Source organism: Bos indicus x Bos taurus, chromosome X, assembly GCF_003369695.1.
Source record: "Bos indicus x Bos taurus breed Angus x Brahman F1 hybrid chromosome X, Bos_hybrid_MaternalHap_v2.0, whole genome shotgun sequence".
In the NCBI taxonomy this organism is placed as follows: Eukaryota; Metazoa; Chordata; class Mammalia; order Artiodactyla; family Bovidae; genus Bos; species Bos indicus x Bos taurus.
Window position 1 is genome coordinate 14,300,658 of NC_040105.1, and position 12,600 is coordinate 14,313,257.

General features: G+C 42.0%; 2 protein-coding genes across 6 annotated transcripts in view; one reads left to right on the top strand and one right to left on the bottom strand.

Annotated features, from left to right (window-relative positions):
- Positions 1-12,600, bottom strand: part of CTPS2 (CTP synthase 2) — a 110,078-nt gene that overhangs the window by 44,418 nt on the left and 53,060 nt on the right. The window lies entirely within an intron of this gene.
- Positions 6,579-10,727, top strand: S100G (S100 calcium binding protein G). Its single transcript, XM_027533504.1, has 3 exons — positions 6,579-6,683; positions 7,211-7,354; positions 10,467-10,727. The coding sequence occupies exons 2-3, from the start codon at positions 7,220-7,222 to the stop codon at positions 10,569-10,571; spliced, it is 240 nt and encodes a 79-aa protein (XP_027389305.1). The 5' UTR covers positions 6,579-6,683; positions 7,211-7,219; the 3' UTR covers positions 10,572-10,727.

The window sequence follows — 12,600 nt, forward strand, 5'->3', positions numbered from 1 at the left end:
AATAAGTAACGAATATTGGTGTTGATAAAGCTTTAGGAGATGTAAAAGTGTCATGTAAGGATAAACATGGCCCTAATTAACCTTTACCAAAGTTTCTGCAGCCCACGATAAAAGTGTAATGGTTTTAAGACTTCAGGAGCCCTAGGTGCCTTACACAAGAAAGTCTAGGGAAGTTAGCCTCCCTTATCAAAACTGAAATTCCTTTTTTTTTTTTGGCCACACTGCATGGCTTGTGGATCTTAGTTCCCCAACCAGGGATTGAACCCAGGCCCTCAGCAGTGAAAGCACAGAGTCCTAATCACTGGACTGCCAAGGAATTCCCAAAGATGGAATTCTTAAATGGCAGTGTGAGAAAGAGTGCAAGCTTTCTGACCTACCTGACAGATCCCTGATAAGCCCAGCTTCTCCCATGTCCCTGGCCTCTGGACATTTCATTGGGGACACTCAGGGAGGCTATCTCCCAGCAGATTGTCTCCAGTAGCTAGCCAGCTAAAACAGCCTCCATCATTGCAGATCAAATATAAATCCTCCCATGTGACACTCAGGTTCCACCTCATTCAGGAACCATCTATGCTCTTCCTACATATTCTAACCTGTGGAGAAGGCAATGGCACCCCACTCCAGTACTTTTGCTTGGAAAATCCCATGGATGGAGGAGCCTGGTAGGCTGAAGTCCATGGGGTCGCTAGAGTCAGACACGACTGACGACTTCACTTTCAATTTTCACTCCATGCATTGGAGAAGGAAATGGCAACCCACTCCAGTGTTCTTGCCTGGAGAATCCCAGGAATGGGGAAGCCTGGTGGGCTGCCGTCTCTGGGGTCGCACAGAGTCGGACACGACTGAAGCGACTTAGCAGTAGCAGTAGCAGCAGTGGTTTCTACCTCAGCTTGGACAAGTCCATAGCCAATGGCACCTCTGCTTCCCTCCCCACAACTCCACTATGTACATATTGCCTCTTCACTACTTTCCCTGAGATGACTTCTCCCCACCATCCCACATGGGCTCCTGCTTTAGGGGCACCCTCCAGTTCTCCTTATCACACCATACTTAATACCAATGTTGTGCTCACCCTATCAGAGAAATGACCTACACATTGTTAATTCATTTCAAGTAAGTGGTAGGCTGAATAATGGCTTCCCAAAGACATCCAAGTCCATGTCCCCAGAAACTATGAATATGTTGCCTTCCATGGCAAAAGGGACTTTGCAAGCCTGCTTAAATTAAGGCTTTTGAGATGGGAAGACTATCTGGGGTTATCTGGGTAGGCCCAATGTAACTACAGGGTCTTCATAAGAGGAAGCAGGAGGGTCAGAATCAGAGATGGAGATGTAACAATAAAACAGGTCAGAGTGAAAGGGAGAGAGGGAGGTTGGAAGAGGCCACGTGGCTGGCTTTAAAAATGGAGGAAAGGGCCATGAGCAGGCAGTCTCTAGACGCTGGAAAAGACAAAGAAATAGATTTTCCCCTAGAGCCACCAGAAGAAATGCAACTCTACCAACCCACTTCTGAGCTCCAGACCTGTAAAAAAAAGTAAAGTTGTCACTACATTGGTGGTAATCTGTTACAGCAGTGATAGGAATCTAACATAGTCCTTTACTGTATACAACTTTAACCTCTTCAATCATTTCATATATGCATCTCCTCTCAGAAACTAAAGTATGATGTTCTCACACACAAGGAGTAGATCTTCTTTAGCTCCACCAGAGTTCAGCACAGTGTCAGGTTCGGATCAAGCACTCCATCATTAAATCTCCCTGGATTTTAATTAAAAATTAACAGAGGAGGCCCACGGACTGGTCAGTGAGCCTACATGGAGTAGAGAGTCTCTGAGACCAAGTTGCAGACAGAAGGGGAGGGGCAGTGGCCTGCTCTGAGGCTGAGGCACACTGCACCCAAGCCCAGCTCTCACCTGATACACATGATACAGGGCCAGCACTGCCCCGCAGCCTCAGGGCAGCGTGAGGATGGAATCTTCAATGGTCAAAGTATTGAGCAGTCTTAGAAATATGTACATATTTTCCAGCTTTTGAAATCTGGTTTTTTCCATCAGTAAAGAAGGTCTATGTTATTTACACCAGGAAAAGAAGACTCATACCTTCCAGGTGTGATTATGACACAAGTCTAAGTCCTACCTCTGGGCCTCACACTAACATTGTTGATCAGCTCTCCTCACAGAAACCTACTCCTGGGACCAGGCAGGTGACATGGTGGCTGAGAGTGCAGCCTGACCTCAGACTTGAATTCCAACTCTGCCAGTTCCCAGTGATGTGCGACCTTGACTGGGTCCTTGCCCATCTCCATACATGAGCATCCACTTCACAGGGATGCTGTAGAACTTCTGGAGCTAACAGGTCATGTGTGGAGGCAGCTTCCCTGGTGGCTCAGTGGTAAAGAATCCACCTGCCAATGCATGAGACACGGGTTCAATCCCTGGTCCAGGAAGATCCTACATGCCGTGGAGCAACTAAGCCCATGTGACACAACTACTGAGCCTGTGCTCTAGAGCCACAACTACTGAAGCCCACAAGCCTAGAGCCCGTGCTCAACAACAAGAAAAGCCACTGCAATGAGATGTTTGAGCACCACAGCTAGAGAGTAGCCCCCCACTCATCGCAATTACAGAAAAGCCCGTGCAGCAACAAAGATTCAGTAGAACCAAAAATAAACTAAATAAATAATTTTTTTAATTAAAAAAAAGTGAAAGTCGCTCAATCATGTCTGACTCTTTGCAACCCCATGGACTCTACGGTCCATGGAATTCTCTAGGCCAGAATACTGGATTGGGTAAGCTGTTCCCTTCTCCAGGGAATCTTCCCAACCCAGAGATAGAACCCAGGTCTCCTGCATTGCAGCCGGGTTCTTTACCAGTTGAGCCACCAGAGAAGCCCAATTAAAAAAAAAAAAAAGCAGCCTTCAATAGTCATGGGTTAGGAGGAACCCAGGGCAAAGGCTAGAAGTGGAAGGTGAACACCATCATGGAGGTGGGTAGAGGGCTCCCTTTTATGGACAGCAGTGCTTTGGAAGTCGGGATTTCTTCCAGACCTCAGCATCAAAGAAAACAGGAACCCAGAGACAGCACTTCATACCCATTTTGCTATGCGGGGCCCAGAGGCGCTTTCTGAGGCACTGCTGTTGTGGCCTTTGAGTAGAGTAACCTGGCCACCAAAGCCTGTGGTAGCCCGAGCTTGTAAAGTAAGTTACTCTCAGCTTTCCTAGGAAAAACTGAAGTCTGTCCAAAGATCAAGCAATTGAACAGTCAGGTGAAATAACCTTTGCCTCTCCATTTTTCCATTACCCATCTTGTGCCTGTCATTTTTTCCACTTTCTCTGGTTTAAAAATGCACTCTTTTGAACACACCCTGTATTTATCGCCCATCTCCATATATTTTTAGTTAATGTTTCATAAGAATATCTATTGGTGGATTTCATGTTTCCCACTTCAGGTTTACCCCCATGCTTGAGTCTACAGGTGAAGAGAAAAATAAGAGACAAGAGAGGTCACTGGCAGAGGTGAGCAAGTAACAATACAAGAGGATCAATGGGGTGTTTTTCCAGTTCTGTGAGCGTTTGCTGTGGTTGTTCAGTTGCTAAGCCGCGTCTGACTCTTTTGCGACCCTATGAACTATAGCCCCCAGGCTCCTCTGTCCATGGGATTTTCCAGGAAGAACACTGGAGTGGGTTGCCATTTCCTTCTCTAAGGAATCTTCTCAACCCAGGGATCAAACCCACATCTCCTGCATTGGCAGGAGGATTCTTTACCACTGAGCCACCAGAGAAGCCAAGCCCTCCGTTAGCGTTTACTACAAGCCTAACTTCTGACAACAAGCAGCACTGGGCCTGCTTTAATCAGAGGTTCTCCCTTGAAACTAGAGATAGGAAGCCTAAAAGACTGTTAACCAATACTGTTTCAAATGTTTTTCTTAGAGTTAGTTTTATATACACACATGCTCACACACGTGTCATATATACAATATGTCATGTGTTATAGATAATATGTATTATGTCATACAATATATACTTGTTAAAATCATATAGATATACTGTTATTAAGATCATATATAATTATTAAAATCATTTCTTTGGGATGTCCCTGGTGGTCCAGGGGCTAAGACTCTGTGCTCCCAATGCAGAGGGCCCGGGTTTGATCCCTAGTCAGGGAAACAGATCCCACGCGCCACAAGGAAAAGATCCCACATGCCACAAGGGGAATGAAGTAAATATTTTAAAAAATCATTTCTTCAATATAGACTCAAGAAATAAAACAATTACCATGTTGATTTTAGCTCACAAGTGCTAATTTGAGAGAACAGATGATTTAAGATGCTGTATCAACCAATGATGAGATGTGAATACAGGCTGTGACAACGAATGGCACTTTGGTTGTGCAGGAGGATGTCTTTGCCCTTAGTAAATAAGATGCTGAGGTATTTAGTGGCTGTCTGGATGTCTGTAACTGATTCTCAAATGGTTGAGGCGGGAAGGGTTGTCCATAGAAAAAGAAAGCAAATGTGGAAATGTTAGTAACTAGTAAATCTGAGCGAAAGTTGGGTTGGTATTCATTGACTTTTCCTAAAAATTTTCTGTAGATTTGAATCTTTAAAAAAAAATGTGTTATATGAAAAACATATTTCTTTTCATAACCATTCAACAAAAGCCTCCTTCCTCCCAGGTAAAACAGAGCGTAAGTATAAAAACCTGAGAAATTCTCTAAAATCTTGATTAAAATACATTACCAAAATCAGAACACTATTTTTTTATATTTTACAAGTAAAAGCAAAATGCCTGTCTTTAAGAAGTGAGTTAACACACAGTCAGTACTATGCATGGAAGTGTCTCAGTTGCTCAGTCATGTCCAACTCTGCAACCCCATGTCTGTAGTCCACCAGGCTCTCCTGTCCATGGAATTCTCCTGCCAAGAATACTGGAGTAGGTTGCCATGCCTTTCTCCAGGGGATCCTCCCAACCCAGGCATCGAACCCACGTCTCCTGCATTGCAGGCAGATGCTTTACCATCTGAGCCACAGGGGACCCCACTGATGCATATCATAGTCAAATAATCTGTAATAAAGGCTAGAATAACATACACAAGACAGCTAAAATACATGGAATGATCAAGGCTCAGGATTGGTGGGAGCTTTCAAGAAATTCTATACATAAGATTTCACATTTGTTCTTCAAGGTAAGTAAGGCCTTAGAATTTTAGAACTGAAAAGCGCAGAGAGAAATATAGTGCAATATTTCAATCCTGAATCTGTACATAATATAACAAAGGGTCAGAGGAAAATAAATTAAAAATAGAAAAGGTCCATAAAAGTATGGATGTATACAAGTATTTAAATGCTTGTAAGTGCTTTTAAAGTTGATCTGGAACCCCTTCTTGTGAGTTACAATCAGTATTGGAATAATGTTCCCGGGAAATGTCCTAATTCTTTCATGAAACTCTTTCCAAGAGAAATAAAATTAGTCTCCAATTTTAAATCCTGGCAGTTCCAAAAGTTTTAAGTAATTCCAATTGAATAAAAGTAAGTCAACTGTTTTCACAAGTTTTTAGAATGATTAACAAAATAGATTTGGCAAGGAAAAACAATGAAGAAATTAAAAGCACATATGGGAACAACAAATAATGAAAAAGTTGAAAAAAAGACCATGCTACTCGGCAATATTGCTTTGCCAAATGAAATCACAAATTATTGTGTATCTTCCTCCCACCCCCACTTCTTAAATCTGCTTCTTGATGATACTTTATTCATTATTATTTAAAAATTTAAGCCGCTTCGGGTAGCAGAGTCCGGGGAAGGGGCGGCAGGTGCCATGTCAGAGCCCCAAAGGAGGCAAGAAGCCCCTGAAGCAGCCCAAGAAGCAAGACAAGGAGATGGACGAGATAAGGCTTCAAACAGAAACAGAAGGTAGGGTAGAAGAAACTAAAAATAAGAGCTGAAAGCTAAGGCCTCGGGGAAAGGCTCCCTGGTCATGGGTTCCAGAATTAAGAAATCTGGAAAAAAGTAAGCTGTCCCTTGTGTCTGAGGCAATGATGACCCTTAGTTCCATTTCTGTGTAAACATGTGGATTCCTTGCCATAATATCTGTTGCCATCTATAGCTAGAATGAAGTGCTGTCTTGGAAACTATTATATTTAAGAATAAACTTTGTAATAAATAAATAAATAATAAATAATTTAGGCACCTAATATGCACAAAGAGACTTTAAAGGCTACACATAAATTTTTAAAACTATTTAGTATTTGATCTTTTATTTCAAAATTTTTTTCTTGATGTGCAGAAAATTATTTTTTTCAAAACTAAATAGGAAACTAAATTAAAAAAACCCAACCCTTCATATTTGAGCTTTCTGAAATATGAACAGTGAGAAAATATCCTAATTCCACTTTGGAGAGAAAATATAATCTAAGGAGTAAAGAATCCAAGCGTACTCTTGGGACTCTGAACCATTAAGTAACCATCGAGGTGGCCCTTTATTGGATCTTGACCTTAATTATGAAGTTCATGCAGTCTTAAGATTGGGTTTCAAAAACCATTAATAATTACCCTTAAATGGCAAACAAAAGGAAAATTTCACAATCAGGGTGGTGTGTCTGTTAAGACTATAAAAGTCACAGGATCCGGTTCAGCTCCTCACACTCCTATTTGGTTCTTCTAGCTGCCTCACTGCTGAACGGCCAGGTAAGTGTGCTTTTAGTACTACCTGTAGCTCTTTCTGCTTCCTTTCAGAATGGTGTGAAAGACCATGGTCTAGAGAAAAAGTGGATTTGTGCCATCTAAAGATATTACCAGTAACTTAAGAGGCTAGAAGCTGTGGTCAGGTTTCTTCAAGACCACAGCCTACAGTGTGCAGATCAGGTACAAGTGAAGAATGTCATAATTACTAGTAAAAGTATTTGACTTCAAAGCCTATCTTCTAACAGATGTATTTGACTTCAAAGCCTATCTTCTAACAGATGTACTCTAAGAACAGACATTTCACATACTATCTAAGATGATTATTTTAAAAACACATTCATTAGCAATCACTGGTACATTGCCATTTCCACAGTTCCTACCCTCCTCTCTCTTCCTCCTCTTCCTTTTTATCTCCTCCCCTCCCCTTTTGTTCTCTCTCACGTTGCCCAAAAGCACTCAACTCCTGCTGGCTATCATCAGTATGAAGTACTCTGGCTTTCTGGTAAATTCATTGTTTTCCCAACTTACAGGACACCAAAATGAGTGCCAAAAAGTCTCCAGAAGAACTGAAGGGCATTTTCGAAAAATATGCAGCCAAAGAAGGTGATCCAAACCAACTGTCCAAGGAGGAGCTGAAGCTACTGCTTCAGACGGAATTCCCCAGTTTGCTGAAGGTGAGTGCACCACCGCAGAGTCCACTGACAGGGCAGGGATCGTGGGAAGGGCAGGGAGAAGAGAGGACTCAGGGAGAGGCTAAGGTCCTCGATGACACTGATCAGAGCTCCATTTGGAGCAGAGCACCCAGCAGCCGAGGTGTGGGCATCACCTGAGAGAGGACACTTGAATGCGTGCCTTCCTCCTCTGGGGCAGGCTACATTTCAGACGGCAAGCTCCTAGAAAGAACGGGCTCTGCCATCTGTCACCCCCAGCCTTGACACACAATTCCCGAGGTGCCCAGTCATAGTAAACAGAAGCCACGATTGTACTTTTACCAAGATAGGTTTGGAAGACCCCCAGGTTGCCAAGCAAACATACTAAGTCCTTCAGTCTGGGTTCGGCACCTCTGTGTCAGGCTTTAGGAAAACAAAGAGACCTGTACAATTATAGAAGTTGGACTTGGATGTGCTTCTCTGTTATAGGTAGGATCTCTCAACTAGACCAACACTTAGTTGGCAATCTGTTAAGGAAACCGGCTTCATGCTGATAAATTGCCCTCCTGCGACACCCATTTCTATTTCAAAAGCATTTACATTTGTGTTAAGCACCTAAGTTTGTGTTAATGAGCAACAATACATTTCTAAACAACTTTCAGGAAAGGATTACATTTCCCCAGCCATAAAGTTTCTCATCAAAACCATCCCAGAGTTGTCAAAATCAAAACGCATCTAGAGGCAATAAGAAACAGGGAAAAACTGATTCTCTTTGCTCCTATACCCTTTCTTTCCCTTGGAACTAAAAATCATCTTCAAAATGGAAGCAACTGTGCAACTAACTGTTACATTTGACTTGGTCCCTATTTAGCTCTAACTTGAGAATCTGGTTCTCGTATTTTAACCAGAAATGTCCCTTTTGCCAATAAGACGACATGTGAGGTTTCTAGTTTTAGTTGTTGAGGTTTCTGTTTCTAGTACTAAAAAGCGAAGTAGCTGAATTTGATGACCTTATAATCAATTTTCTTACAGTTAAAATGTGAAATAACTTTTAAAAAGTTAAAGGCACTAGCAGAACAAGAGACTTTCTAATTAAAAACCAACATTTCTGAGAAAGATTTAACTTTTAAAAAAACTCTTAAATTTTTCCAAAAGGAATAAAAATAATAATAGGAATAATAAAAAAATTAAGAAAAAGAAGAAAAACAATAATCTGATAGGAAAGCCTAGGCAATCTAGTCAAGTTGTTTTTAAAGGTAAGATTGGTGAACTTTTCTGCATTTTTCTATATTTTATGTATTTCCTATAAAAAGCACATATGACTTTTCTAATTTGGATAAAGGTAGAATGACTAGTGGTAAGTTGTGAGAAATCTACATATGAAGTCATGTACTGATTGTATTTCCATACAGACTTTTTGTAAAACAGGTGTTGAATAGCTTACAGTTCGGTCTTGTGAGCATAGCTTAAGTGTCAAATGTCTTTGTAGGAATCTTAGGGGTTAAAACATACCTTGATGTAGAGATTTGCTGCACAACAATGTGAACACACTTAACATTACTGAACTGTATACTTAAAAATAGTTAAGCTGGGGAATGTTATGTGTTTTCTACCAGAATTCAAAAAAGGTTTTTGAAGCTGACTTACAAACTAAACTGCTATTTCAATAGGTTTCCTGGATACCATTTTGCCAAAGAGACTCCTTACCTTAAATTCAGAGTTGTAATGGCTTTGCGATTAGAGTTTTATGGTAGTGAAGGGGCTCAGAACAAGTCTCCCCGAAATATGCCACTTAAGCATGGAGATTATTTTGAACTAAAAGGAATCAAAACCCAGAAGATTCAGGGAAAGCTCTTTACCTCCCACTCAACTGCCTAAATTTACATTGGAAAGGGGAGCCTGTCCCAGGAAGAGAGCTCTTGCTATAGATTCCTTTTTTCCTTAGAAATGTATAACAGGCTAAACTTTTGTTTTCCAAACATCTCTGCCTTCCTATGAATGGCCTTCCTTCCCTTTGTATCCTTAGCTCAGGATGTTATATAAGCCTCAGTTACCTGGTTGCCCTTTGGGTCTCAAATTTTTATGGGTACCCCATACATTATATAATTAAACTTGTTTTTCTCCTGTTAATCTGTCTGTGTCAATTTAATCAATAGACCAGCCAAAGAACCCAGAAGGGAAGGAGGGAAATTTTTCCACCCCTACAGCAAAGACAAAATTAAGTCTGCTTAAGTCACTACAGCAATACCAGGAGACGAAAGGGAGTCGGGCTGAACACGATCTGATGTTTTGATAACAAGCAGTGGTTCTCTGAGTGGTTGGTTCTCAGCATCAGCACTGCCCAGGAACTTGTTGGAAATATAGATTCTCAGATCTGACTCCAAGCCTAGTGAACTGGAAGCTCTGGGAGTAAGACCACCAATCACCTTGGGTTTACTAAGGTCAGCAAGCCTGCCTACCTGGTGTAAGAACCACTGAGCCAAAGTCACCTTGCGTAGAAGTGGGCTGCAACACACGATTTGGGGGAAAAAATGGGATGGTTGCTAATCAAGGGGTTGAGCTCTAGAGTCAATGTTTGAACCCCAATCCCCTTCTTACCAGCTGGGAGCCCTGGGCAAGTTGTCTCAAAGCCTGTTTCCCCATCCGTAATGTGGATCTCCCCTACAAGGCAGCTGGGAGAATTACACAGGCTAAGGAAAAGCTTTGTCATAGAGCTGGCCCACAGCAAGCCCCTGGTCATATGCTGGCTCAGCCCTGGAGCTGGATGCTGACCTAGCTCCCAGGGAAACCTTAGAGCAGGGCCCCTCAGCAGCCAAGTGAAGCCCTGGGACTTCTCAAAAGAATGATTTAGATTACAAAGGAAACCAAATATTTTAAAATATACATTATTAATTTCAAAATAATAAATGTGATATAGTTGGTTGTTTTTTTTTTAAATGGGGGTGGTAGTCAGCTCTGTGACATGAAGCAATGCTACAACTAAAGTTTTTTTTTTTTTCATCTCTCACTGTCAGTAACATGTGACTGAAAACTCAGTTGCCTTCTTGGAACACAGATGTGGTGTCTAATTTAATGTGCAGCAGTAACTGATTTGTTTCTCCCCCTTTTATATTCCCTCTTTTTTGTCTAAAACCAGGGTCCAAGCACCCTCGATGAGCTTTTTGAAGAACTAGACAAGAATGGAGATGGAGAAGTTAGTTTCGAAGAATTCCAGGTGTTGGTGAAAAAGATATCCCAGTGAAGGAAAGAAAAAAATATCATTCTCAGTACTGGAAGAAGAGTGCCTGGGATGTGGTCCTACTCTGTACAAAACCACCAATGTCACCACTTAATTCTTGACAATTGTAATGATCCAACACTGAGGTCTAATTACTGAATAAAGAAATCCTCAAACATGTCTCACCTTGTCAAGTACTGACTCCTGTAGCTTACTAGATTTGAAAGTAACCTTAATTTGATGTATATAATTTACAGATCTATAAAGTAAAAAAAAAAGAGGGGGGCCCAGAATAGTTCATGATCTTGACCAAGACCACAAAAATGGTGGCAGAGACTTGGAAAGAATTCTGATGAGTCAAACCAAATCCCTTCCTCCACTTGTCCACCAGAATAACCTTCTCCCTGCTCTCCCTCTGCAGCCATGCAGGGGATCACATCATTCCCAACATCAACTCACATTCCACTCTAGTCAATGGGTAGTAAGAAACAGACTTCACAGAACAGACACTTGTCTTTAAAGTCATCTCCCAGCACCAGCTGTGCCTTTTCAATCACTGATCCTCTGGGGGAGCAGAAGGAACACAGGTCCAGAGAGTCAGTTTTACTCCATGACCGAACAGGTGGCCTTGGTTCTGGTATGTGATGTGAAAAATAAAAAGGACAGGAAGGCAGGGCCCTCCAGATCTGGCATCCTGTGCTGCCGGGATTCTGGGTATCTGAGAAGCAGCTAGCCCTCAAGTTCCACAAGCTGAGTCCAGTTCAGGGGAGGGAGGGAGAGACTGGGGAACGTGGGAGGAGACTAACTTTCTTCTGCCCCTCACCTGACAGTTAAAATGAGAAAGCCATATGAGTACAAGCTGGTCATGATAGCCCACGACAGTGGTGCCATGGAAGCCAGGTTTTTATCCTGACCTCCACTCTCCTCTCCTCAGAAACACCAGCAAATTATCAGTGCTGCACACATTCTCTTTGATCAGCATCTTGACCTTTCTGTTCATTATCACCCTCCTAATGAGCCTCATTAAACATTTTTTTCCCAATCACCCTTCCAATGAGCATGAGCTAAAAAAAATTCTCTGAAAGGACACACACACACACAAAGAGTATCAGTGTTTACATGTCAGTTAGTGTTTACATGTCTAGTCCCCCTAAAACTGAATCCCCCTGCTGAGTTTATGATTAACCTATTAAAATCTTCTTTTTCCCAGGGATTCCCTGGCAGTCGAGTGGTTTAACACTTTGCACTTCCACTGCACAGGGTGAAGGTTCAATCCCTGGTTGAGGAACTAAGATCCCACATGCTGAGCAGTGTGGCCAAAAAATTTAAAATAAATAAGTAAAGATAAAGCAGACATAAATCTTAACAGTGGTAGAACATTTTTAAAAATTCTTTTTTCCCTTTCTCATCCCTTTTGAGCTCAATCCTGTGCTATCTGAACGCTAATCAACCAGAGTCAGAGGACTGCAAGTGCTCCTGTGGATAGCATCCTTAAAGCACTCAGGTTGTTTCTCCAGGGCAAGATGAGCTAACAGATCATCCCCTCCCCAAGATCAGCTGGCCAAAGACTCAGAAACCTTAGACATCCTGACTTCTGAAACTGTGATTAACAAATGTCACAAGGCAATGATTAACCCCAGTATTTTTTTTTTTTTTTTGGCCACACCAAATGGCATGTGGGATCTTAGTTCTCAACCAGGGATTGAACCCAAAGCCCATATAGTGAAAGCACAGAGTCCTAAGCACTGGAGCACTAGGAAAGGCCCTAACCTCAGCCTCTTTGTTCTTGCCTTTTAAAAGGAAGACCAAGTTGGAGAGGATCTGAGGTTTGTCTCCCACTCCCTTTCCTGGCGCCTGCAATAAACCCTTGCTCTTGAGAAACCTGTATGCAGGTCAGGAAGCAACAGTTAGAACTGGACATGGAACAACAGACTGGTTCCAAATAGGAAAAGAAGTATGTCAAGGCTGTATATTGTCACCCTGCTTAGTTAACTTACATGCAGAGTACATCATGAGAAACGCTGGGCTGGAAGAAGCACAAGCTGGAGTCAAG

Excerpts from the sequence above, each read along its gene's own strand:
- S100G (XM_027533504.1), top strand. The coding sequence starts at position 7,220 with ATGAGTGCCAAAAAGTCTCCAGAAGAACTGAAGGGCATTTTCGAAAAA. Across the intron at positions 7,355-10,466 it reads AATTCCCCAGTTTGCTGAAG|GGTCCAAGCACCCTCGATGA; the intron begins GTGAGTGCACCA and ends GTCTAAAACCAG.